Genomic DNA, 26,831 nt, shown 5'->3' with positions numbered 1-26,831 from the left:
GAGCGGGCGCGCGCCCCTCAGCAGGGCGGGGGCGGGGGCGGGGGCGCGGGCCGCCAGGCGCGGGGCTGCAGCGTGCAGAGCACCGGGTCCAGCGGCTTCAGCGTGGCCTGTTCCTGCAGCCCGTAGCGCTGCCCGGGCACCAGGCGGAACTCCAGCCGCTGCAGCAGCTTGGCCATGATCACCTTGACCTCCATCTGCGCGGGGACACGGCGCGTGGGCGCGGGCGCGGCCGCCGCCTCCCGGCTGGCCGCCCGGCTCTTACCTGCGCGAACTGCTGCCCGATGCAGGACCGATGGCCCAGCGAGAAGGGGAAGTAGGTGAAACGCGGCCTGCGGGGACGGCACGGACGGCGGGCGGTGGGCACGCGCGCCGCCTCCCCGGGACGCCCTGGACAACCCAGCCTGGCCTCCAGGCCGCCTGAGCTGTGTGACCGCGGGCCAGTTCCCTGACCTCTCTGAGCTAAGTTTTCCTTCCCGGGGAAAGGGAGGCGAGTGGGGGGGTCCCAGCTGCTTCCTGGTGACCTGGAAGGCTGTGTGGGCTCAGGGGGTCCCTGTAAGTGGAGTCTAGAGCCCTCCGTCCCCCCACCCCCACCCGCCACCCGGCTGGGCAGGACACTTACTTAGGGGCTTTGGGGCTGAAGCGATCGGGGTTGAAGGTCAGCGGGTCCTCAAAGTAGGTGTCCATGCGCCCCATCACGTAGGTGCTGAACTGTCGGCCGAACGCGCTGCTTGCCTCCGGCCCCGCACGGGCGCACCCCGTGGGTGATTCAGAGCAGGGGGCCCGTTATTCCCGCCGGGTACCCCCCTCCACCCCACCCTCCCTTCTCACCCAGGGTGGGGTCCCGGGGCCCCCAGAGCCGAAGAGGAAGGAAGGGGAGACCCCGGGGATACAGAGGGGGAAACAGAGGCGCAGGCTGAGGCATAACTTGTCTGGAGTTGCCGGGCCGGGATTCGAACCCACCTTCCCTGCACTGCCAGCACAGCTGCGTGCATGTGCACGCATGCGCACTGATCTCCGGGAGTGCTCCTGGGGCCGCCCCCACAGTGCTCAGTCCGGCAGGCAGTGCCGAGAGGAGAGTCGCCCATGCACGGCAGGCCGGTGCTCCGCCACTTGAGTCCTTACCACGACCCCATGCCCACCAGCCCAGCACACCACACGCATGGGTGTGCCCGCCCTCTGGTCCTTTGTGCATGCGGGCAGCAGGCAGGGCACGCACCAGCGGGCCTGGGGGTGGGGGTTATTCTCCCCTGACTGGCCCTTTAAATGCCCTTTGCAGCCCAGAGGAACCCTCCTGGGACTTCTCTTGGAGCAAGTGATCTTTGGGGAGTCCTCCCCCCCCAACAACTCTGGGCTCACTTCGACTGATTTAAGTCGCTCCTGTTAGGGGAGCACTAATGCAAGAGCAGAGCAAGAGGGGGGCTCCCCGGACCTGGCTGGGGGGGGGGGGTCGAGCACCCAAGGGCCCTGAGGAGGGCGGGATGGGGGCACCGACTCTTCTTTCTCTGCCAGCGGGCACCTGAGTGGGACTCAGGAAACAGTGAGGCAGTGGTCAGTGGCATGGGGACAGGGCAGGAAGCCTAGCAGCGAGGGTCGGGTAAGTGGCAGACCCCCCCCAACCCAAGCTGCACCCCCATAGGACACTGGCAGCTAAGCCACGGGCAAAGCACCCCACAGAGCGTTTGGAAAGAGAATCTGGAGCAGAGATGCCCACACTCACTGGGCCAAATGCCCCCCTTTAAAAATGACACAATGGGGGTGCTGGAGTGATAGCACAGTGGGTAGGGTATTTGCCTTGCATGCAGCTGACCCGGGGTTCGATTCCCAGCATCTCATATGGTTCCCTGAGCACCGCCAGAAGTAATTCCTGAGTGCAGAGCCAGGAGGAACCCCTGTGCATCCCGGGTGTGACCCAAAAAGCAAAATAAATAAATAAATAAATAAATAAAATTTAAATGACACAGTGGGGCTGGAGCAATAGCACAGCGTGTAGGGTGTTTGCCTTGCATTCAGCTGACCCGGGTTCGATTCCCAGCATCCCATATGGTCCCCTGAGCACCTCCAGGAGTGACTCCTGAGTGCATGAGCCGGGAGTAACCACTATGCAATGCTGGGTGTGACCCAAAAAGAAAAAAAAAGAAAAAAATATGACACAGTGTCCCCCCCGCCCCCGCCCCGGAAATCTACCTGCTTCAAGTCCACAAGGGCCCTCAAGTGCTACTGCTACCCTGTGGTCATTCTAGCGCCTGGGCGGTGGCTCTGTCCACACTGTCCTAAAGCGTCACCCTGTCCAGGGCGGGGCGCTCACTGCTGGGTAGGTCGTGGCCGTTCTGGGGTGCGGGGGCTGCAGAGGCCATGGGGGGTGTGTTCTGAGCAAACAGCACAGAACTTGTCCAGCCATCGGGGCTCTGCCCTGGGGCGCATCTGACCTGCTGTGTCCCACATTGGTGGGACCTCAGAGGAAGCGTCAGCCCCAGACCAGAGCAGTCAGCAGGGCCCCTCGGGGGCGGCAGCACGTACCAGCAGCGGGGTGTTGCTGGGGACCCGCACCCCGTCGATCAGCGTCTCCTCCTCCAGAAGGCGGAAGGTGCCCCACGCCGGCGGGTACAGCCGCAGGGACTCCTTAAGCACCTGCCCAGGCCATGGTGCAGAGAAGGGGGCTCAGGGGGCACCCTCCTGACAGGGTCCCCGGGGGAGGACACCTCCATTCCTCTTGACAGAAAGGGAAACTGAGGCTGGGAAGAAGGGGCTAGATAGGGCCTCCCTCAGCACCAAACATTGCGACACCATCTCTGAGCTGGGGGTCTGCACTCCTGGAACCGGGGATGGGAGACGGTCACCCCAGGCCTGAACCCACCCAGGTGGGATGGGGTAACCGGGTGCCCCTACAGTGTGGGTGCCTCCCGCCCCCAAGTCAGTATCACAGCTGGGCAGCCTGGCAGGGTGAGGGTGAGGGGGGCGGTTTATCTCCCCCTGAGGATGCCTGCAGGGGTGAAAGGTTCGGAGGTGTCAGGATGACTCCGGGTTCACACACAGGGTCAGGAAGCCTGAACACGAGCCCACACTGAGGGGGGGCCCCAAAGACTCTGGTGCTGTGTCACCCCAAGCCAGCAGCAATGCTGCTGAATCTCCCTAGGCCCCCTCTACCTGGGACAGATACCGGACTCGCCCCAGGACCCCCCATACCTGACAGGTACTGGAGTATCCCCAGGCCCTCATACCTGGGACAGGTACTTAAGTCTGCCCAGGACCCCTCCATACCTGGGACAGGCACTGGAATCATCCCAGGTCCCCCATACCTGGGACAGGTACTGGAGTATCCCCAGGCCCTCATACCTGGAACAGGTACTGGAGTCGCCCCAGGACCCCCTATACTTGGGACAGGTATTGGAGTTGCCCCAGGCCCCCATACCTGGGAGAGGTACTGGAGTATCCCCAGGACCCCTCATACCTGGGACAGGTACTGGAGTCGCCCCAGGACCCCCTATACCTGGGACAGGTATTGGAGTTGCCCCAGGCCCCCATACCTGGGACAGGTACTAGAATCACCCCAGGTCCCCCATACCTGGGACAGGTACTGGAGTCGCCCCAGGTCCTCATAGTCCAGGTGCCTCTTGGAGCCGATGACCTCATCCACCTCAGCCTGCAGCCTGTGGATCGGATGAAGCCCGTCTGTCCTCCGAGGACAGACCCCCCCCACATTGGTCTGGGGGGCACTGGGAAGATGCACTGGGTGGCCTGTCACCCCATCCTCGCCCCTCCACACGGGGCGCCTTGGACTGTCGCTCTGGCACTCACCTGCAGAACCCAGCACATGCAGCATGCAGAGCCTGGTCACGCAGCCCACAGGCCACACGGACAGAAGACAGAGACCAAGTGCTGGGGGTCCCAGGAGGCCCGCGGGGCCATGAGAATGGGTGCTGTGGGGGTGCACGGGGCTCCCACGGGGGCGGGGCCTCGCCATGTGGGAAGCGGGCGCTCTGCTTCTTGGTGGCAGAGACCATGGCACATCCAGCCACACAGGGTGTCCATCTGTCTTTAGAGCAGGCCGAGGGGCTCAGAAGACTGTGCACCCATCTGCGTGCAGGAGAGCCCACCTTCTACCTGGGCACCCTAGGGAACCGCCAGGAGTGGCCCCTGAGCACTGGGCCAGGAGCAGCCCGGAGCACTGCCAAGTATTGAAAACAGCACTGCACTGTACTGTCCTCCTGTTGCTCATCAATTTGCTCGAGCGGGCACCAGTAATGTCTCCATTGTGAGACTTGTTGTTACTATGTTTGGTATATTGAATACGTCACGGAGAGCTTTCCAGGCTTTGCCATGCGGGTGGGATACTCTCGGTAGCTTGCTGGGCTCTCCAAGAGGGGCGGAGGAATCGAACCTGGGCCAACCGGGTGGGCCGCGTGCAAGGCAAACGCCCTAACTGCCTTGCTATCATTCCAGCCCTTGAAAACAACAAATGAAAAAAATTATTACAGTGGATAGTGTTTGCCTTGCACGCGGTTGACCCATGTTCTATTCCTGGCATCCCATATGGTCCCTCAGCACCGCCAGGAGTAACTCCTGAGAGTAGAGCTAGGAGTAAGCCCTGAACACTGCCAGGTGTGACCCAAAATGTATCCTGTCCTGTCCTCCCGTTGTTCATCAATTTGCTCGAGCGGGCCCAGTAACGTCTCCATTGTGAGACTTGTTTTTCCTGTGTTTTGGCATATCTAATACATCATGGGGAGATTGCCAGGCTTTGCCGTGCAGGTGAGATACTCTCAGTAGTTTGCAGGGCTCTCCAAGAGGGGCGGAGGAATCGAAGCCAGCTCAGCCAGGCCGCCCATGCACAAGGCAAACGCCCTACCACTGTGCTATTGCTCCAGCCCGTTAAAGCAATAATATATCAGGAAAAAAAGGTTTAACTGTGCCTATGAATGTTCAAACACTGTAAATATTATCACTAATTTCTATTTCTGTATTTTTAACTTTTCTATAATTAGTATTTGGATACTGTAATAAATATGATTTGGTTTTAATAGAATAAAATAAAATTTTATTTTAATTCCACTGTTCTTCCTGCATTAACATATGCCTCAGAGACCTGGGCCCTACGAAAACAGGATGAGAACGTTATTTGGGTCTCTCAAAGAGGAATCGAAAGAGCTATGCTTGGAGTATCACGCTTCACTCAAATGAGAAGTAGAATCCGGAGTTCCGATCTCCGCCAACGCTCAAGAATCAGGGACGCTGTCTCATTTGCCAAGGCATCAAAAATCAGATGGGCTGGACAAGTAATGAGGTTTAGAGACGACCGCTGGACTAGAGCCATTACTGACTGGATTCCACGGGACGTCAAAAGATCGCGTGGACGCCCACCTACGAGATGGTCAGACTTCTTCATCAAGACCCTGAATAATCGGTATGAGGCTCTGTGTGTTCCTAGAACGAGCAGATGCCATTGGGCTATGCTAGCACGCAACAGGGATGAATGGAGACGTTACTGGCACCCGCTCGAGTAAATCGATGAGTAACGGGGTATCAAGTGATCAAGTGATTATTATTATTTGGGTTTGAGGGTCACATCCTGTCTAAGGAATCATTCTTGGGGGGGTTTGGGGGGGCTGTATGTGGTGCCAGGGATTGAACCCGGGTTTGTCATGGACATGGCAAGTGCCTTAACCCTATACATCTCTCTGACTCCCCAATACAAAATTCTTCAGAAAACAGAAAAGGGCCAGAGAGATAATACAGCGGGTAGGGTATCTGCCCCGCATGTGGGTGGGGTGTCGGCCCTGCATGCGGGTGGGGTGTTGGCCCCGCGTGCAGCGGACTCAGGCTTCGTCCCTGGCATCCTACACAGTGCCCTGAGCCCCGCCAGGAGTGATCTCTGAGCACAGAACCAGGAGTCAGCCCTGAGCATCATCAGGTGTGCCCCTACCCTCAGAAAGGAAGGCCCCTGACTCGGGGTCCACTAAGGAAGGGCTTTGGGGAGGAGCTGGAGGGATAACGGGCAGGGGACAGATGAATGTGCTGGACTGGGCAGCAGCCACTGCGAGGTCCTGGGAGAAGGGAAGGGGGAGGGAGACAGAGAGGGAGGAGCAGGGAGGAGGGGGAGCGGGGGTGGGAGTCCTCCAGCAGAGAAGCAGGGAGAGCCCTCCCAGGAGAGGGGCTGAGGCAGGGAGAGCCCCAGTGGCCAGAGAGACCCCCTCACCCACACACCCCCATACCTGGCCATGATCTCGGGCTGGCGGGACAGCTCCAGCACCGTGAACGCCAGGTGGTTGGCTGAGGTCTCGTGACCTGCGGGGAGAAGGCCTGGTAGGTGGGGGCAGCTGCGACCGCCCCCCAAGCTCTGCTCCTACTGGCCCCCATCCCAGGTGGGCTCAGGGCAGCCCCTCTGGGCACTGTTCATGCCCCCTGGCTCAGGAGGGAAGTGTGGGCAGGCTCTCCCAGCGTGTGACAGACACCCCCGGTGACCAGGCCCACCACGCTGGGCCGCTGATCTGGTCCGCAGTGGACAGCGGGGGTCTAGGGCATGACCCGCGGCCCGCAGCATGGAGGAGGGTGGCTCAGCCCCACTGGGAAGGGCCTGGGGAGCCTGCACCCCTGGGATCCCGAGGTGTTGGGGTGCAGAGATCGAGGCTACACTCTTGTGGGCAGATTGATCCCACCCAGGCCCCGGGAGTAAATGGCATTCCCGGCCACAAGGGCCACCCCCGGGTGCCCCGCCATGAGCACTGCACTCCACACGAACTTCCTGTGCGGGGCCTGAGACTGTGTGCCCTGCCTCAGTTGCTTCACTCGCTCCTTCGGTCACTCTCGGGGATGCCCAGGCGAGCCTGGGCACAGAGCCTCGCTCACAGGGGACTGGACCACACGGAACCGCCCCAGAGAGAAGTCATGGGTTGGGGGGATCCTGAGCAATCATAGAGGACTGCCTGCAGGGGGAGGCACCCCTGGGGTCAGGAAGTGTGAGGAATTTCCTGGGCCAGACACTGAGGCCGTCCTGCGAGCCAGGGTGCCCTCCTGCCTGCCCTAAGCTCCGTGGACAAAGGGCAGACAGTGGCTTCTTTCCACACTGGACAATGAGACACCCGAGCCAGATTAAAGGGAACGTCCTGAGGAGGAGGAAGTGCCCATTAACCCCAAAGGACGGCAGCGACAGGAGTCACAAACCCCGGGGCTGGAGGGATAGCATAGCAGGTAGGGCGTTTGCCTTGCACACGGCCGACCCGGGTTCAATTCCCAGCATCCCATATGGTCCCCTGAGCACTGCCAGGAGTAACTACTGAGTGCAGAGCCAGGAGGAACCCCTGTGCATCGCCAGGTGTGACCCAAAAAGCAAAATAAATAAATTAATTAATTAATTAAAAAAAAAGAGTCACAAACCCCACTGAAGAGTCCCGCCCCCAGAAACCCTCAGCGAGGCCCAGACCCCAGGCCGGAGCAAATGGGGAGAGATGGCCAGCGCTGCAGAATGCAGGCTCACACGCGGGGGACCCCGGGCCTGCCCCCACACGGCCTGTCCCCCGGACACCAGCAGGAGTGACCCCCCTGAGCAGAGAGCCAGGAGTAACCCCCTCACTGCCAGGAGTAGCTGCCAGACCAAAGCAAACCCAACAGAGCTGGTGAATAATGAGGTCATTTAGCAACCACTGTGCAACCCCCCCAAACCCCAAGTGATGGGGACCACACGGCCAGGATCTCCCGAGCCCCCCACCCCACCTCGGGCGGCTCCACCATCCCCAGCAGGGCCGTCCAGAGAGCACCAAGTGGAGAGGGCGTGGGTGCGCCCCAGTGCTCTGCTCAAATGTGTGTTGGGGGGCTGAGCCCCAAGTCCCCAGATATCACACAAGCCCCCTCAGACTACCAACCAGCGATGAAGAAGGTGACGAAGTTGTCCAGGAGAACCTCGTCGTCCTGCGCCCCCTCTTCCGCTGAAAGACAAGGCGGGGCTCGCTCCGTGCACAGGCACCCGGGCTGGGCCTGGCGTGGGCGCCGCGCCCCCACCCCCGGGGTCCCCACCTTTGAGGAGCTGCGTGAGGATGTCGGCCGGGACGTCCTCGCCCCGCTGCAGGGCGTCCCTGCGGCGCTGCACCCAGTCCTTGCCCACCTGGCGCAGGAACCGCACGCTCTCCCGCGTCTCGCGAAGCTGCCTCCAGTGGCCTGGCAGGAACTGCACAGAGATGAGCTTCAGGGGCATCCCTGGTGCCCGGCCCCAGCTCCAGGGGGCAGGGGGCATCTGGTACCCGGACTCCAGCCCTAGGGGGCAGGGGGCAGCTCTGTGCCCACCCCCAGCTCCAGGGGGGAGGTGGCAGCTCTGAGAAGATGCTGAAAATGCACAGAGGCGGGCTGGAGTGATAGCACAGCGGGTAGGGTATTTGCCTTGCATGCGGCCGACCCGGGTTCTATTCCCAGCATCCCATATGGTCCCCTGAGCACCGCCAGGAGTCATTCCTGAGTGTAGAGCCAGGAGTAGCCCCTGTGCAACGCCGGGTGTTACCCAAAAAGAAAAAAAAAGATGCACAGAGGCCCCAGCCTGCAGGGAGGCAGGAAGAAGTGAGAATGTTCTAGAAAAGATGAAGTAGCCAGGGAGAACTGGATCAAAAGGGCAGGCAGGGCCCAGGTGACGGCTTCTGCCAACCCACCAGCTTTCCAGAAAAGAATAGAACTTTTTATATTTTGGTTCTGGCGGTGCTCAGTGAGGAGGACCCCCACAGCCAAGAGGAAAGGGCAGTGAGATCAAGTGCTAACAAAGGGGGGTGACATCGAGGGGGTCCTAGGGCAGCGGTAACAAATTCAGTGCCCTTTCCTCCACTCCCTTCTTCACGACTGGAAGAAAGAAGTGAGAGCCGGAGCTGGAGCAGCCTTCTTAGGACAATGAGGCAACGTGCCAGAGACCAGAGCCCAGGAGGGCCAAGGCATGGGGGACACCTGGTCTATGCAGCCTCCGTGATCCCTGGCTCCGGGGTCTGTGTCCACGATGGATGGGCGGCGGGAAGCCCCCCGGCTCAGAGTCTCCCCTAAGGGAGGGGGAAGGGCCAGGGACAGCGCTGGACGCAGTGAGCTCTCCATGCGCCCATGTACCTTGGCCAGGGTGTTGCGGGAGGCGGAGATACCCTCAAGGATGACCTTGACCTTGTGGGACAGAGGCTTCTGTGCGCCCAGCAGCATGCTGGTCTCCATGCCGAAGGCGGCCTGCTCACAGAGAGGACACGGGAGGCCAGCGGGGGCAGGACGGAGCCCACGGCCCCCACGTCACGTCGCCTTCTCTTTCCTACAACCCGCGGGCACCACCCCCGTGGGCGTCCTGGAGACCTCAGAGTCCCGACCGTGCCCAGTGACCCGACACGCTGGTGTCCATGGGGGGCTGCCCCGCTGCCTGGCTCCCAGCCCCCACTGTCCACTCTGGCCCCGGGCTGTGGAGCTGCTGGCCCTGGGGAGCGAGGACAGGGGGACAGAGAGGCCAGCGCTGCCCACACCCTGCCCACACCGCTCACCTTGGCCAGGATGTCCATGGCAGTGCAGGTCAGCATGTCCTGCATGGACACCGGGGTCTGCCCATCCGCTTTGGCCTCCAGGATCTCCACCAGCTGCTCGGCCTTCTCATTGAACGTCTCCATCAGGCTGACCAGGGAGCTGGGGGGCAGCGCTGGCCTGAGTAGCCTCAGGTGGAGGCCGGGGGTGGCGCCCTCCCAGCCAGGCGCTGGCGACTCAGACTCAGCTCTGGGTTGGCCGCTCAGAATGGGATCCTGGGGGTTCTGGCTGCTCTGAGTCCCCCAGTCTCCCCTCTAGGGATGGGTGGGTGTGGGAAGGGCAGGGCCTGGGGCTCCTCCAGCCCAGCCCTGTCCAGCCACCCCCATGGAGGTGAGCCCAGCCCAGAGCCCCAGGAGCAGCCCGCCCTGGACCTCACAGCCAGGGGCAGAGAAAGCGCAGGACGGTGATCCCGAGTGTCCCCCAAGTGCTGCAACAGGGGTCCAGTGAGAGCGAGATGTGTTCGTGTTTTCATTTACTCGGGACAGATCACCTCACAGAGATACCTTTCCTGTCAGGAGCCCCAATACGAGGGTCAGGCTTTCTGTTGGACAGACAGTTGGGGTCAGGCTTAAAAGGAAGGAGGAACGGGAGGGAGCTGGGGACCCCCCAGACTGGGCGCCTCTGCGCGGGAGGGGCTGCGGGCCAGGAGCTCTCTGGGGCAGTGGGCGTGGAGGGGAGAAGAGTCGGAGTCAGGGAGGCCAGGAGGAGGCTGAGCGCAAGGCGCAGGTGGGAGGCATCCCCCTATCCACAGGTGCATCACTGTGGGCGTCCTGGGCTCAGGGCACTGCCTGGCTGCGTGTCCTGAAGTCGCTACACTTGACCCTGCCACGCACTGCAGCTTGCTCCGAGGGGGGAGCTGGGGCCGGAGGGGCGGGGCTGGGGGCAGAGGGGCGGAACTGGGGGGCCAGAAGGGCGGGACTGGGGTCGGAGGGGCGGGGCTGGGGCCGGAGAGGCGAGGCTGGGGCTGGAGGGGCGGAACTGGGAGCCAGAGGACAGAACCAGAGGGACAGAACCGGGGGCCGGAGGGGCGGGGCTGGGGCCTGAGGGGCGGGGCTGGGGCCTGAGGGGCGGGGCTGGAGGGGCAGAACTGGGAGCCAGAGGGACAGAACCAGAGGGACAGAACCGGGGGCCGGAGGGGCGGGGCTGGAGGGGCAGAACTGGGAGCCAGAGGGACAGAACCGGCGGGACAGAACCGGGGGCCGGAGGGGCGGGGCTGGGGCCGGAGGGGCGGGGCTGGAGGGGCGGAACTGGGGGCCAGAAGGGCGGGGCGGGGCCGGAGGGGTTGGGGCGGAGGTAGGCGGGACGGAGCTAGGGCTGGAGAAGCGGGGCTGGGGATGGAGGGGCGGAACTGGGAAGGCCAGAGGGACAGAAGTGGGGGCCGGAGGGGCGGGGCTGGGGCCGGAGGGACAAAACTGGTGGCCAGAGGGGCGGGGCTGTGGGCCAGAGGGACAAAACTGGGGGCCGGAGGGGCGGGGCTGGGGCCTGAGGGGCGGGGCTGGAGGGGCAGAACTGGGAGCCAGAGGGACAGAACCGGCGGGACAGAACCGGGGGCCGGAGGGGCGGAACTGGGGGCCAGAAGGGCGGGGCTGGGCAGGAGGGGCGGGGCGGAGGTAGGCGGGGCGGAGCTAGGGCTGGAGAAGCGGGGCTGGGGATGGAGGGGCGGAACTAGGGAGGCCAGAGGGACAGAAGTGGTGGCCGGAGGGGCGGGGCTGGGGCCTGAGGGGCGGGGCTGGGGGCCAGAGGGACAAAACTGGGGGCCGGAGGGGTGGGGCTGAGGCCGGAGGGGCGGAGCTGGAGGGGCAGAACTGGGGGCCAGAAGGGCGGGGCTGGGGCCGGAGGGGCGGGGCTGAGGTCGGAGGGACGGAGCTGGGGCTGGGGCTGGAGGGGTGGAACTGGGGAGGCCAGAGGGACAGAATTGGGGGCAGGAGGGGAGGGACTGGGACCGGAGGGGCGGGGCTGGGGCTGGAGGGGTGGAGCTGGGGGCCAGAGGGGCAGAACTGGGGGCCAGAGTGGTGGGGAGCTGGGGGCTGGAGGTGGGAACTGGGAGCCGGAGGGGTGCAAGGGTCTATGGCCTGGGCAAGCCTCCCTCCCGCCTGCCCGCCTCACGCTCCCTGACTTCAAATGCCAAGGCTGCGACTGTGTTCTTTGATTTCTCTGTGGTGGGGCCGCAAGTGGACCCCGACGCCTGCTCCGTGGCCCTGAGCCCCGTCCTGGTCCACATTCTAGGCAGGAACCTCAGCGGGGAGGCCTGGCACAGCCCAGCTGGACCAGCGACACGGACAGCACCCGGCCAAGGGACAAATGGAGCCGCCCGTCCCTGAGATGGCTGAGCGGGCCACGTCGCCCCGGACACAGACGCCTGCACACGCATGCACACACACGCACGGCCCCATGCACATGCATGCACACATACACACGCACGGCTCCGCGCACACTCATGCGCACGCATGCACACACGCCCCATAACGGGAGCACAGCTGGGGAGCAGACACCGCGGCAGAAGCTCCAGCATCAGAGCACCCTGAGGGGACGGAGCCGTGGGAAGGAGGCGGGCAGCGAGGCCACGACACGGGTCAGGCGGCGGCTGTGACCACAGCGAACAGAGAATCCAGGCTCGGTGCTGGGTCACCGGGACAGCCCCACCAGGTGACTGTGCTTCTAGGAGACTGTCCTTGCTCTCAGGGAGCACAGGGAGGGTCAATGCCTTGGATGCCTTCTAATACCCTCTCTCTCCTTCTATCTCCCTCCCTCTTCCTCTTCCTCTCCCTCTCTCCCACTCCCTTTATCTCTCTTTCCCTCTATCCTTTCCTCTCCCTCTCCCTTTCTCTCTACCCCCTTTCTCCCTCTCTGTCCCTCTCTGTCCCTCTCTGTACCTCTCTCTCCCTCTCTTTCTATCTCTCTCCTTCTCTCTCTCTCTCTCTCTCTCGATATATACAAGTTCAAGGGCCAGAGCAATAGCGCAGCAGGGAGGGTGTTTGCCTTATAGGTGGCTGACCCAGGTTCGATCCCTGGTACCCTGTAAGGTCCTCTGAGCTCGCCAAGCGTGATCCCTGAGCACCCCTGGGTGTGGCCCAAACCCCTCAAAATACAATGAAACGAGGCACATACACACAGGGAGATAATGATAAATCTATTTCTGAAGACACCCCCAAAAGAAATGTGGCTAAAAGCACTGGGGCCTAAAGAATAAGCAAGCGGTGAGTGTGGGCAGAGGGTCCACAGGGGCCTTTAGAAGACGCTGGCGTTTTCAGTGAATTTGAAAGAAAATCACAGTGAAAGATGCCCTTCCTAGAACAGCGGGCAGGGCACTCGCCTTTCACGCAGCCAGCATGGGTCCAATCCCCGTCACCCCAGTTGGTGCCCTGAGCCCCTCCAGGAGTGATCTCTGAGTGCAGAGCCAGGGGGAAGCCCTGTGCCCTGCCCCCTCAAGAAAGGAGCCCTTTCTAGAATGTTCCATCTTGTTCCCATCTTCCCTCCTTGGGGCACACCGGAAGGAGGTAGATCGTGGCCACCATGCCTGGAGCACATGCCCGCGTGGTCCCCACTCAGTCAGGCACAGCAGGTGCCCCAGGGCTGAGAGGAGAACCAGGAGGCTGTGGAGCTCAGTGGTCAGGGCACAAAGTCACATGACCACCTGGGCGCCACCTGCTCTGAGGCCTAGAGCAGGAAGCTCCTGGGGGCTGTGATGCTGGCTGCGCCGGGAGGGTGGATGGGATCTAAGGATGACTGTGCGGGTGGCCACTGAGTCTCACCAACACCAGTGCCAGGACACTGTGTACACAGGGAGAGCGGCACAGGGGGCCGACCCGGGGCAGCCCCCTCACCCCGCGTCACTGACCTGCGACTGAAAGCCAGGTCCATGACTCTGCGCTGCTTGTGCCACCGTTCGTAGTCACACTCGGACACCAGGCCTTGGCCGAAGAGTCTGCAGGCAACAAGCAGGGTGTGACACATGGGCAGAAGAGGGGCAGACTTTGGGGGACAAGAATATTCAGGAACTGAACCGTGGGGGATGGTGGCACTGGCTCACCAGGGGAAGGGGATGAGTGGGGGCATCCTGTGGTTCTTGCCACAGTAAAATAGAATCAGTGGAAGGGATCTGGGGTGACCACAAGTTACACTGCAGATACAAACCTGCCAGCCGGCGGAACAGGGACAAGAGAGATGACTCCCCTCATGGCAGGGGCTGTCCTGCTGGCCAGGCCTTTCTGCAACCCTTGGGCCCTCACCCCTGCCTGGCCACAGGTACTGTGGCCCCACCCCTGCCCTTACCTCTCCCCGAATACCGTCTGGATGGCGTGGTACATCTTGGAGTCCTTGTTGTACTTGGTCGACATCAGGAACTTCTAAACACCCCAAAACACTGGCATGAGTGTCCACACCTGGGCCGGCTGTGTGCCACCCTTAGCCCTCCATGCCGCAGAGCCCAGCTCCTGGGGCAACTCATCTCTCGGATGTCACCAGCAGGGAAGCAGGGCACAGAGAGATGTGGAATTCTTTTCTGCAAAAGTGCTGAGACGGGTGCAGGCATGCTGTGGGCTCCATGATCTGGATGTACTGGGCACCCTGGGAGAGGCAGAGCAGACCCCACGGGGGCTGGGGTGTGGCTCAGTGTAGAGGAGCAGCCTTGAGGAGGGAAGCCCTTGGTCCTCGGCATCACCCCATCACAGCACCCAGCACACCATCACAGTACCCAGTACCCATCACAGCACCCATCAATCATCACAGCACCCAGCACTCAGCACAGCACCCATAACCCCATCATAGCACCCAGCAACCCATCACAGCACCTAGCACCCCATCATAGCACCCAGCTTCCCATCATAGCACCTATTACCTATCATAGCACCGAACGCCCATTGCCCCATCATCCCCTCACAGCAGCCAGAACCCCATCACGACACCCAGCACCCATTACAGCACCCAGCACCCATCACAGCACCCAGCACCCATTACAGCACACAACACCCATCACAGCATGCAACACCCATCACAGCACACAATACCCCGTCATAGCACCCAACACCCATCACCCCATCACAGCACTCATCACTCATCACAGAACCTATCACTCATCATAGCATCCAACATCCATCACAGCACCCAGCACCCCATCATAACACCTATCACTCATCACAGCACCCATCACCCAGCACAGCACCCACCACCCCATCCATCACAGCACCCAGCACCCATCACAGTCCCACCTCATTGAGTGTGTTTCCTAAACTGCAACAAGCAAGTCACCGGGGAACCACCCTCTTGGCCCTCCCCGACCATGACAACTGCACCCATAGCCAGGGTTTCAAAGTGGGAACAGAATTAATAGAGTGGGCGCCCTCTCTGCACATGGCCTAGGTCGCTATCTGTACCACAGGGTCCCCTGAGCGCACCAGGAGGGATTCCTGAGTACAGAGTCAGGAGTGAGTCCAGCTCTGACATGCAGGACACCTGCACTATCATGATCACTTTTGTTTGGGTTTAGTTTTTTGGTCCACACCCAGCAATGCTCAGGGGAATTGTAGAGAGTACTGGGGATCGAACCCGGGCCAGCCGCATGCAAGGCAAACGCCCTCCCTGCTATACTATTGCTCCGGCCCCTGATTACATATACATAGTTTTGGGGGGTTACACCCGGTGATGCACAGGGGTTACTCCTGGATTTGCACTCAGGAATTACTCCTGGCAGTGCTCAGGGGACCATATGGGATGCTGGGAATCGAACCCAGATTGGCTGCATGCAAGGCAAACGCCCTCCCCACTATACTATCTCTCCGGCGCCTAATTATATTTTTAAAACGGAGTCTGCCTAAAAGGCAGGACAGAGGATGGGTCGGAATCTGGGTGTATTGGTGAGGGGAACGCTGGCACAGGGGCACTGGAGTTGGGGCACTCTGTGCCCGAAACACTGTTATTAACACTATTGTGAATTATGGTGCCTCAGTAGAAACTGAAGGAAAGAATAAGAAACCACCAGTGTTGGCTGGAATGGAGTGGAGGGACCCTCATTCTCTGCTGGAGGGGGCTCATCTGAGTTTTGGAAAACTATGAAATCTTATACAAGAACCAACGAGAGGGGCTGGGAACACAGGGAGGGGGAGGCACTTGCTTGCTTGTGGCAGGTCTGGGTTTGCTCCCCAGACCCCCATATGGCCTAGGAGCAGCTCAGGGCACAGTGCTCCTCAAAACAGGGCCAGGACTAAGTTCAGAATACAGCTAGGTATGACCCCCTCTCAAACCAGAACCAAAATCAGGCAAAGAAAGTTCAAAATAGAGACTCCATAGGACTCAGACAGTCCACTTCTCATCATTCAACCCCAGAGTACAAAATCCCTGATTCACAGAGAGGCACCCCCCCCACACACACACACGTTCATGGCACTTGGCACAATACACTGCAAACCACAGCGCCTAAAAGGAGAAAGAGAGGGGCTGGAGTGATAGCACAGCGGGTAGGGCATTTGCCTTGCACGCGGCCTATCCGGGTTCCAATCCCAGCATCCCATATGGTCCCCTGAGCACCGCCAGGAGTAACTCCTGAGTGCAGAGCCAGGAGTAACCCCTGAGCATCGCCAGGAGTGACCCAAAAAGGGAAAAAAAAAGGAGAAAGACAGAAAAAGAGGGGACGGAGGGAGGGAGGGAGGCAGGGAGAGAGGGAGGGAGGCAGGGAGGGAGGGAGGGAGGGAGAGAGAGAGAGAGTCTGCCATTGAAGCAGGCGGTGGGGAGGGTGGGGAACTGGGGACACTGGTTGCAAAAATGATGAGGTGACTGATGTTGAAACATTGTATGATCATGAACAACTATGTAGCTATGTATCTTATGCTGTAACTGTATCTTCTGCTGTAACTGTGTATCTTATATTGTAACTGTGTGTCTCATGGTGATTCAATCTTAAAACAACCAACAACAACAAAAATCCATAGTAAAATATGAGACTAATACCCAAGGGCAGTAGAAACAAGGGCCAGGAGGACTGGTCCATGGTAGAAAGCTTGTCACAAGGGTGGGGGAGGACAGTTAGAACAGAGAAGGGACCACCGTGACCGTGATAGTTGGAAATGACCACTCTGGACAAGAACTGATGCTGAAAGGAGAAAAGGGGATACAGATGATAACCTCTCAGTACCTGCATTGCCCAAAAGGAGAGAAGGAGGGAGGGAGAGAGAGAGAGGAGAGAAACAGAGAGACAGGCTGGAGGACTGGGGTGGGAGGAAACTGGGGACACTTGGTGGGAAAAGTGCATAGGTGAAGGGTGAAGGGACGTGTGGGAACATTGTATGACTGAAACACAATCATGAACAACTTTGTAACTGTGTATCTCACTGTCATCGGTTTGCTCCAGCGGGCACCAGTAACCTCTCACAACAAATTGTGAGAACTTGTTGTTACTGTTTTTGACATATCGAATATATGCCACGGGGAGCTTGCCAGGCTTTGCCGTGTTGGCGAGTTACTCTCTGTAGCTTGCCAGGATCTCCCAGAGGAATCGAACTCAGATCGGCAGCGTGCAAGACAAACGCCCTACCCACTGTGCTATCGCTCCAGCCCATTTTCTGAGTAATCTTAAGATATATAGTATTCTAGTACCAGTCTGCCTTGGGTATTTCACTGTCAGTCAATAAAACAAAAACACTTAAAAATTGATGATTGAGGCTGGAGCGATAGCACAGTGGGTAGGGCGTCTGCCTTGCACGCAGCCAACACGGCCGACCCGAGTTCGATTCCTCTGCCCCTCTCGGAGAGCCCGGCAAGCTACCGAGAGTATCTTGCCCGACCAGCAGAGCCTGACAAGCTACCCGTGATGTATTCGATATGCCAAACACAGTAACAACAAAGTCTCCAATGGAGACGTTACTGGGCCTGCTCGAGCAAATCGATGAGACTGAAGTGATAGCACAGCGGGTAGGGCGTTTGCCTTGCACGTGGCCGACCCGGGTTCGATTCCCAGCAGCCCATATGGTCCCCTGAGCACCGCCAGGAGTGATTCCTAAGTGCAAAGCCAGGAGTAACCCCTGAGCATCACCGGGTGTGACCAAAAAAAAAACAAAACAAAAAAAAATTGATGATCATCTACAGAGCACCCATCCCAAGGGCTGACCATCAATCTGCAGCCTTGGACCCAAAGATAAGATCCCCAAGTGGGTGGGAAGAGGCAGAGAGAAGTGACAGGACGAGAGGGTGGTGGCCCTGATGGCGGCGAAGGCACAGCGGAGTCATCTAACTGACAGCCCACAGCCATGTCACCTAAACTACCATCCACAAATGTGAACGCCTTTAGGAGAAATAGAATACATGATTTAAAAAAATGACATAAGGGGCTGGAGTGATAGCACAGTGGGTAGGGCGTTTGCCTTGCACACAGCCGACCCGGGTTCGATTCCCAGCATCCCATATAGTCCTCTGAGCACCGCCAGGAGTAACCCCTGTGCATCGCCAGGTGTGATCCAAAAAACCAAAAAAAATAAAAATAAAAAGATGACATAAGGGGCTGGAACGATAGCACAGTGGGTAGGGCGTTTGCCTTGCACGCGGCTGACCCGGGTTCGATTCCCAGCATCCCATATGGTCTCCCAAGCACCGCCAAGAGTAATTCCTGAGTGAACAGCCAGGAGTAACCCCTGTGCATCACCAGGTGTGACCCAAAAAAAGCAAAAAAATAAATAATAAAAAAAAATAAAAAGATGACATCAGCAACAAAACACTTCCTTCAGAGACAACTCCGGGCCCTGCTGATTTTGCTGGTGGATTCTATAAACGCTGAAGCAAGCAAAAACCACCATTCCTGTGGAAGCTTTCAGAAAACAGGTGAGAGGAATTATTGTCCCAATTCATCTTACGAAGCTTATTAACCTGCTACCAGAACCAGAGAAATGCATTAAAGGAAAAGAAAAATCTAAGGGCTGGAGTAATAGCACAGCGGGGAGGGCACTCGCCTTGCACGTGGCCGACCCAGATTCTGCCCCCGGCACCCTATGTGGTCCCCCGAGCACCACCAGGAGTGATTCCTGAGTGCAGAGCCAGGAGTCAGCCCTGAGCATTGCCAGGTGTGGCCCCCAAACAAAACAACAACAAAAAGAAAAGAATACAATCAGAAACAGAAGAGGCAGTGGTGTGACCGGCATGTGTGAGACCCTGGGTTGGATCCCCGGCACCACACACCTGCCACCCCAGCACCGGGGGTGGGGGGTGGGGCAGAAACCTCACAACAGTAGCAAGAATGACACATAAGAACTTAAGAAACAAGCACCTAAGAGATGTGCAAATTGTACCCAGAGAATCTCGCATCGCTGAGCGAACTGCGCAGGAAAGCAAGATTAGTCTGAGCACGTGGGTGTTACTTTCTTTATCTTTCTTTCTTTTTTGGCTTTTTAGGTCACACCTGGCAGTGCTAAGGGCTTCCTCCTGACTCTGCACACAGGAATCACTTGTGGTGGTGCTGGGGGTGGGGAGACCACATGGGATGCCCGGGATCCAACCCGGGTTGGCCTCATACAAGGCAAACGTGGGTGTTACTTTCTGTCATTCACCGTATTAGCAAGACCTTTCAGGGCTGGAGGGACGACAGGGCTAAGGCATTTTTGCCTTGTACATGGCTGATGCGGGTTCAATGCCCGGCAGCCCGCAGATCACCCCCTGAGTCCCTCTAGGAGAGATTCCTGAGCACCGGGAGGGAGCCCCGAGCGCCGCGGGTGTGGCCCCAAACCGTCTCCCTCCTCCCCAATCCCCAATTTCATCAACATTTCTTCTAGCTGAGCTTCAAGCAGGTCCCTTTGCAGCTCCGGGCAGCGGTGCTCTGACAACGGTGTCCGCATTGGGAATGCGTTTTCCTCGGCGAAAGAGTATTTTTAACGCCTGTCTGCGCGCTGGCTGCCCGGCCCGCCCCTGCCGTGGCGTGGCCGCCGCTGTGTTGATCCTCCTTTAACGCACCGCCTGGCAGCGCGACGCCCCCGCAGTCTGCAGCCCGTGGGGGAAGAACCGTTCATTGAACGCTCGATTGAACGCGCGGCCCGGCGGGGGCTGGCCAGATGGCTGCCTCTTGCTTCCGCTCTGTTCTTACAACCAGCCGCTCTGGGGGCGACGCAGACAGCAGCGCCCCCATTTTTGCGGAGGAGCTAACTGGGTCCCCGGCGGGGCTGAGGTGACTTGGGCGAGGTCCCACGGCCGGTGGTGGGTTGGCAGAGCCCAGATTTGAGTCCAGCCCCTGCCCGCTCCCAAGTGGCCGGCCAGTCACCGCAGGCCAGGGGCCGGTACAGGGCACCGCCACGTGTCTGAAATGGGGACTGAGGGGCGGGGATCGGGGTGGGGTGGCACCCCCGACCATCAGCAGGAAAGCCTTGCAAATGGGGGGCCCTGGATTGGATTCTGGAACTGCATGAAAATAATCACTGGGCAGGGGAATGGAGCCGTAGCACGGCGGATAGGGCGTTTGCCTTCTGCGCAGCCGACCCAGGTTCGATTCCCACTATCCCATATGAACCCCTGTGCACCGCCAGGAGAGTGCAGGGCCAGGATTAACCCCTGTGCATTGCTGGGTGTGACCCAAAAAGAAAAAAAAAAAGAAAGAAAGAAAAGAAAAGAACTGGGCTTGGCTGGGGGGTGGGAGTCCCTTTCCCTGGAAGGATGAAACGGGGTCACTGGCCAGAGAGAGGTATTGCGTGCAGGACACCCTAGAGCAATCACTGGCTCCTCAGCGTTCTCTGGGCACTGAGAGCAATTTCGGAGCACGGAGCCAGGAGGCGGCCCTGGGCACGGCTGGGTGGACCCTCAGGTAAACAAGAGGCGCTCACTGCTGCCTCCATAGGAAGGGCTGGACACTGTGGCGTCCAGGCAGGGCTGGAGTGCAGACAGCTGAGAAGGCGCTGGCCTTGCAGGGGGCTTTGATCCCCAGTACCTATCTCTCCTCTGGGCACCCCACGAGGAGTGGTCCCTGGGTGCAGAGTTAGAGAAAGCCCCGAGCACTGTCGGGTGTGGCTCAAAAATCAAAACAGGAAACACACATACAAAGATGTATGTACAAGTATCTTTGGATGCTCCGTGTTAAACCAAAGGCCCTGTCACCCCACTTCACGGATGGAGAAACTGAGGCCTTCTCTAACTGTGAGTACGCAGGCAAACCCAACTCAGGAGGCTAGTGGGATGGACAGCAAAGTCCCCGCTCGTGCCCGCTGGTGCCACACCCCTACAGGGCGGAACCCACCAAACGAGGCGGGTTGGAAGGATGCTCCCAGCCCAGAGTCTGAGACAGGAGGGGCCATGCTTCCGCTTCCGGGGCGCCACCTACCTTGACAGACTCCGGGCTTGTGACGATGACCGAGGTTTTGTGGAACACGTTGACCCGCACGACTGGGCCGTACTTCTTAGCCCTAGGAGTCAAAGGGGCCCGGAGGAGGCCGTCACAGCAGAGCAGAGACCGGAACTCGCTACCCTGAGGAGGGGCTCCCAGCTGGGGTCACTGAAGCTCACAGCGGAGTCCCATCCCCATGGGCCTCAGTTTCCCTACCCAGGAAATGGGGACGCTAAGTTCCTCCTTTGCCCGGAGAGGCTGTGCCAGGAACACAGCTCATATCCTGGAATGTCCCACCCCACCCCCAACACACACACACACATACACACACACACACACAGAGAGGATGGGCCCTCTCAGCCCTGCAGCCCGCTGACAGAGGAAGCAGAGGGCTGCTGGGGGCTGGGCAGAGTTGGCCTCTGACCCCTCTCAGGGAAGAAACTGGACCTGGGAGGGGCTGTGGTGGGTATGGCAGGCTGACCCGAGGGGCCTGGGCACCAAGGACAAGGGACACGCACCAGTCCAAGAAGACATCTTGAAGCACGCGACCGCACGCCTCGTCCTTCTTCCAGAAGCAGGGCAGGTGACCTAGGAGGAAGCTGGGACAGACGGGGCACGAGACAGCTGGAGCCTCTTCCTCGCACGGCCCCTGGGGCCCGGGGGGACCCCTCGTCTCTGCTCGGGTCCCTGGGCTCAGGGCTGAGCTTGGGGCCCAGCCGATACAGAGGCAGGACTGCCGGCCAGGGTTCTGATGCCAGAGCCGAGGGTTCCCCCAACCTCACCCCCGCATCAGGGCAGGGGCAGGGTCCCTATGCCCTCCTGTCCACCCGGCACATTCTACCCACGCAGGCGACCAGGCTGTGACATATGGCCCTAGGGGGTTCTAGGTCCTGAATATAAATTCGAAGTAAGCAAGCAAGCTAAAGGCAATAAGGGAGGAAGCTGGGGAGTGTGGGGGACCAGTCAGGCCTCAGGCAGTCAGAGCTGCCTCTGAGAGGGGGGCATGTAGCCGTGTGGGACAGAATAATGGGAAGGCCAGTGCAAAGGTCCTGGGGTAGAAGTATGGTCCGTATGGTCAAGGAAAAACCAGAAAGTGAAGGCGGCGGCAGGATGTGCTCCCAGAGGGGGTCCTTAAGGTCTGGGGTGTATCATCTGGACCTTGTGGGCTGTTGGCTCAATCTTGGCTTTGGCCTCAGAGATGTGGGGGCGGGGGGTGTCCCTGGAGGGCTGTGAATGGAGCAGCCAGTATTACCTCACATGGTTTGGGGTCACTTCGCTCTGCTGCCTGGCAGAGAATAATCCCAAGCAGGTGGGGTACAGGCATAAAGCCGGGGTCTCAGCAGGGATGGCTGCCTGGGAAGAGGAAGGGAGGGTGAGTGGGGGGGGGGGCAGGGCAGGAGAGCTCAGGGTTTGGAAGGTGTGAGGACACAGTGGGGCCTTTACTGGGGGCTGCAGGCCCTATGGCTGCCCACACCCTACCCCCTGTCCCTGTCTACACAGACCCCTCCAAGCCCGAGACCCCAGGGACATGATCCCACACCCCTAGTCAGCCCTTCCCCCAGCTCCTGAGACCTGTAAGGGGCTGTGCCTCAGTTCCCCCAGAAGTAACTGGGCCATCGGCTTTCTTGTTCCCGTTCTCCCCTCCAAGCTGTGGCCACTTGTTTGCCTGACTTGGCATCAGCTTTGGGCAGCTGAGGACAGAGGGAACTGTGTCCTGGTAGGACGGTTCTGGCCCCCAGTGACGGGAGGGAGGAAGCACTCAGAGTCCAGGGTGGACACAGGACCCAAGAGGGACATCCTAGATAGACCCCTCTCAGCAGAAAGGGGCGGAGAAAGGGCCAGCCACCGGCAGCGAGTGTCCTCAGAGAAGCCCCAGGCCCGAGGCACCGGGACATCAAGGACCAGCAGGCAGGAGAACCGGCAGGTGATGCGGGGTGGGGGAGCGGGGACCCCCAAAGAGAGCCAGACAAGAAAGGCAGGGGTGTGGCTCAGCCGGCTGCTGCAGGGTTGAGCGGATGGGCACCGAGTGTGGACCTGGGTGGGCGGTGGGGCTGGGCACAGCAGGCAGTGGGGGAAGTAGGGGGCCCGAGAAGGAACAGGAGGGAGGGACCAGGGGCCCCGGCGGCAGGCAGGTGGCTGGGGGTGTGCGTGTGGGGGCGCAGGGAGAGGGGGCAGCATCGAGGGAAGAGACGGGCTTTTTTTATCGCATCTTATATAAAAATGGGAGTGAGGCGGAGAGACGGAGAGCGGAGAATGTGGGCCAAGGGGGGCTGGCTGGGGGGGCGGGGCAGCTGGGGGGCTGGCTGGAGTCCCCTCCCCCCCCACCCCTCCTTCCCTGGCTGGAAGGATTGAGACTACAGCGGAGGTGGGGGCAGGTGGGGAGGGGGCGGCAGGGAAGGGGAGAAGTTGGGGCAGGAAGAAGGGCTGGGGGGGAGGGGAGGCGAGGCGGCCCCCATGCTGAGCCCACCCCTGGGGGCTGCCCTTGAACTTACTCAGCTCCACCTTCCGGAGGAATCTAGCGCCCACCGCTAGTCCCCAAACCTGCGCATCCGGAGGAAGCTTTGGGTTTGGGCTCTGGACCCTTGGACCTCCCCGGGCCAGGAGGGAAGAGCTGGAGGCCCCAGAACTATCCCTCGGGCCCCCCTCCACACAGAGGGGCGTGGGGGTCCCAGACCAGACAAGAGGGAACGCAAAGCAGTTCCTTCTTGTTCCTGCAGGGGGCGCTGAGGAGGCGGGAAAGCCGATGTCAGAACCGGCAGGTCCAGTGACAGAAACAGGGGCTGGGCAGGATGTGGGGGGTCAGACAAAAGCCCCCTGGGCAGGCCCTGATGGGAGATGGGGTACTGCAGAGCTGTCAGGAGAAAGGAGGGTGCAAATCCTCCTCCCCTGTTTTCAATAGCACTGACACGTGGGGGGCCCAGGTTTCTGAGAAGCCTGGCCCCAAGTCTGCAGCAGACGGCACTGCGGGCAGGGTCACCAGGTCCATGGCTGTGCCTCATGGGGAGTCTGCTGGATGTGCCCCCCAGAAGGACCCCAGGCTCCTGGAAGCCACCCCATGCCCTCCCGCTGCCCAGCCAGGGGCCAGGAGCAGCCCGGAAGCACCTACCCACTGCAAGGACCAAAGTGCAGGACCAAAGGCCTGCAGCCTGCAGCCGCAATCACCCCCACCCCCACCTCCAGGAGAGTGGGGGTCGCTGTGGGAGCTCAGGGCCAGGCCCAGAAATCAAGAAGCTGCACACAGCTGGCTGGCTGCCTCTGAGGTGGCCTCAGTCTACCACTGTGACTTGGATGGATCTTTGTGGCTCGTGGAGGGGCTTCTTGGGGAGCTGTTCTGGCACTTGCTACAGAGCGAGGAGGAGGAGGAGGAGGAGGAAGAGGAGGAGGAGGAGGAGGAGGAGGAGGAGGAGGAGGAGAAGGAGGAAGAGGAGGAGGAGGAAGAGGATGAGGAGGAGGAGGGCAGGCAGCTGCCTCTAGCAGGGCCAAGAGGTCCTCGCCTGTAAATTGGCAACTCCCAAATCTGACACAGTGCAAAGATTCCTGGGGAGCCCAACAGGCTGCCAATCAAGGCTGGGGGTGGGATCCAGGCTTTAAGTGGGTAGAAGGGGCTTCTGAAGGATCATTTAGTGAGGCTTTCACAGGGAGCCCCCAAGCCAGCCTGAACCCTTTCTCTTCTCACATGCTGGGTCCAGGTCCCCTCCTTAGCTGCCTAAGCCCAATTCGGATGTGAGTCCACTTCCTTCCGCCCCTGCCCCTGCCCCGCTGCCAAAGGTTGCATGCAGAGTCTGTGCTCTCCGCGCTGGGGCAGAGACAAGAAAGGAGATGCAGGCACACCTTCCTCCAGGGATGACACAGAACGGCTGCTGGTCATGAGCCCACTGCTGGGAGGGAGAAGAGAGTGGACCCTGGCAGCCCAGGCAGCGAGGGGTGGGAGGGACCGAAACTTCATGTGGGGAAGGACGAAAAGTTCTAGAACTCATGGTGACGACCGCTCACATCTGTCCCCAGACTGACAAATGCTAAGTTGTACAGAACTGCAGGGCAAATTGCATGAGCATAATTTTATATTTTTTAAAAAGAATGCACTTAGAAAGAAAAGATGTGGGAAGGAGGGCTTGGCATTTAAACGTTGCCTTTCAAGCCTTCTCTGCAGGGCGGCAGAGTTTCAGCCTCGCCGGGAAGAGAGTAACTGAGCACATCGGTGCACAGCGATGCAGAACCCAGCCCGTTCTAGGCTGATTCAAAAACTTGAAAGGGCAGTCAGTGCGTGTGCTCACAGAAGAGGTGGGCGACCGCCACCCGCCAGCCTTAAATCGGTGTTTATGGAGCAGCGACGCTCCAGGCGCCAGATGTGGAAGGCAGAGCAGAGAATGAGACACACAGGCCTACGGGGGGAGACAGACACTTCACAAGCCGCCCCGCACGGTATTATGCAATGACCATCCTGGAGCCCCAGGAACAAATACAGGCGGGCAGAAGCAGGGCGCCCTCAGAGTCAGCACTTCAGCCGGGTCTGGAAAGGGGGAAATGAATCCCCTAGCAAAGAGGGGGAACTGCAGGCTGAAGGGGTCATGGGGTCCGGAAGACCCCGCGGGTGAGGATGCAGAACTGGAAGGGGGGGATGTGGTGGCCATAGAGCTCTGCTAAACAGGGGTTCGGGCACCTAACACCCAGACGTCTGGCTAGCGCGGGAGGTGACGGAGGGGGGTGCCTTCCAGAATGTTCACATCCGGAGGTTTTTAAGAAGCGTGTCTAATGCCATCGTTTATTCATTCGTTCAATACATTTATTGAGCAACTGAGCAACGCGCCAGGTGCTGGGGGTACACGAGGGAACACACAGCATCCCTGCCCTCCGGGGCGGGGGTAGGGGGGTGGGAGTGCTCACATCCTAAAGGGGAGGGGGGCAGACATCAACAGGTGAACAGTCAACAGGTGAAAGAAGGGGATTTTCGGGGGGGGGGGACAGCCCCCTGAGGAGTTTGGGGGTAGGTGGGGAACTGCAAGGTCCCGGAGGCGCGAATCGGCGGGGGTTGGGGTGGGGGGCAGAAAGACAGAGAAGGGAGAAACCAGCACCAAAAGGCTTCTGAGAGCTCGGGAGGGGCCTCGCTGGCCACCCAGGGGACTTCCTTTGCACCCGGGCTCCTTCTGCAGGGCCGGGAAGCCCGTGGAGCAGAGCCGGCATGTGTGGTGGAGGTTGAGAAAGGTAACTGGGGGTGGGGGTGGGGGTGGGGGGAGTGCGCTGCTGGGGGCGGGGCCGACGGTGGGGCGGGCGGGCTGGGAAGGCGCGCTGGGGGGCGGACCGGGTCGGGAGGGCTGGAGGGGGCGGAGCCAAGGACCGCGCGGCCCGAGGCAGGTGCGCGACCCCGGCCGGGTCCCGAAGTTCCCAGCGCCCACTGAGCGCCCGCTGCCCCGGCTCGGGAGCTGGGCTTTGCAGCCGCGTGACCTTGGGCGGGTGACTTTGCCTCCTGCGTGCCTCAGTCTCCTCGTCTGAACGATGGGGTACCAGTCGCGCCTACCTACCGGGCTCGGCGCTGCCGTCACGTCTGTGCGGGCCCCGCGGAGCGCGGTGGGCGCCGAGCAGCTGCGGCGGCGGCTGTGAGTAATTTGTTACTAAGAATAGTTAGCGCCCCTCTCCCGGCCGCGCGCTCCGGGCGGCCCCCCGCGGCGGGCGAGGCCGGACCCCCGGCCCGGACGCGGCTCCCCAGGCGCCCCCCTCCCGGCGCCCCAGCCCGGCCCCCGCCCCCACCCCCCGCTCACCTGGGCCGCGGCGGCCCGGGGATGTGCTCGTAGCGGCTGCGAGCGCGGTGCACGAAGGTGCAGCAGAGGCCGAAGGCGACCAGCACGGCGCTGCCGAGGAGCAGCAGCAGCCCGGGGCTCATGGCTCCGAGGCCCAGCAGGCCGGGGTCGGGGCCGGGCACCGAGGGGGCGGGAAGCCGCCAGCCGACTCAGCTGTCAGCGCCGCGCGCCGCCTCGGCCCCAGGCCCGGCGCGACCCAGCTCCGCCCCCACGCGCTCGGCCCCGCCCCCGCC

General features: G+C 60.6%; 1 protein-coding gene across 1 annotated transcript; it reads right to left on the bottom strand.

Moving 5' to 3' along the window:
* LOC130023119 (cholesterol 24-hydroxylase) lies at nt 1-26,831 on the bottom strand. The gene is made up of 15 exons (XM_056113688.1): nt 26,560-26,831; nt 21,322-21,402; nt 20,801-20,882; nt 13,792-13,865; nt 13,358-13,444; nt 9,483-9,621; nt 9,070-9,180; nt 8,008-8,158; nt 7,857-7,919; nt 6,210-6,282; nt 3,563-3,647; nt 2,518-2,628; nt 620-708; nt 263-329; nt 1-194 (listed from the first exon to the last, which is right to left on the bottom strand). The coding sequence occupies exons 1-15, from the start codon at nt 26,679-26,681 to the stop codon at nt 18-20; spliced, it is 1,512 nt and encodes a 503-aa protein (XP_055969663.1). The 5' UTR covers nt 26,682-26,831; the 3' UTR covers nt 1-17.

The sequence above is a fragment of the Sorex fumeus genome, unplaced genomic scaffold (genome assembly GCF_029834395.1).
Source record: "Sorex fumeus unplaced genomic scaffold, SorFum_2.1 ptg000022l, whole genome shotgun sequence".
In the NCBI taxonomy this organism is placed as follows: Eukaryota; Metazoa; Chordata; class Mammalia; order Eulipotyphla; family Soricidae; genus Sorex; species Sorex fumeus.
The sequence above is the reverse complement of the archived record's forward strand: the minus strand, read 5'-3'. Positions and strand labels throughout refer to the sequence as shown.

Coding starts and splice junctions, on each gene's coding strand:
- LOC130023119 (XM_056113688.1), bottom strand. CDS start 26,681: ATGAGCCCCGGGCTGCTGCTGCTCCTCGGCAGCGCCGTGCTGGTCGCC. Junction 2,629..3,562: donor GACTCCAGTACCTGTCCCAG/GTATGGGGGACC, acceptor TGGCCTGGGCAG/GTGCTTAAGGAGTCCCTGCG. Junction 709..2,517: donor CCAGCAACACCCCGCTGCTG/GTACGTGCTGCC, acceptor TTCGGCCGACAG/TTCAGCACCTACGTGATGGG.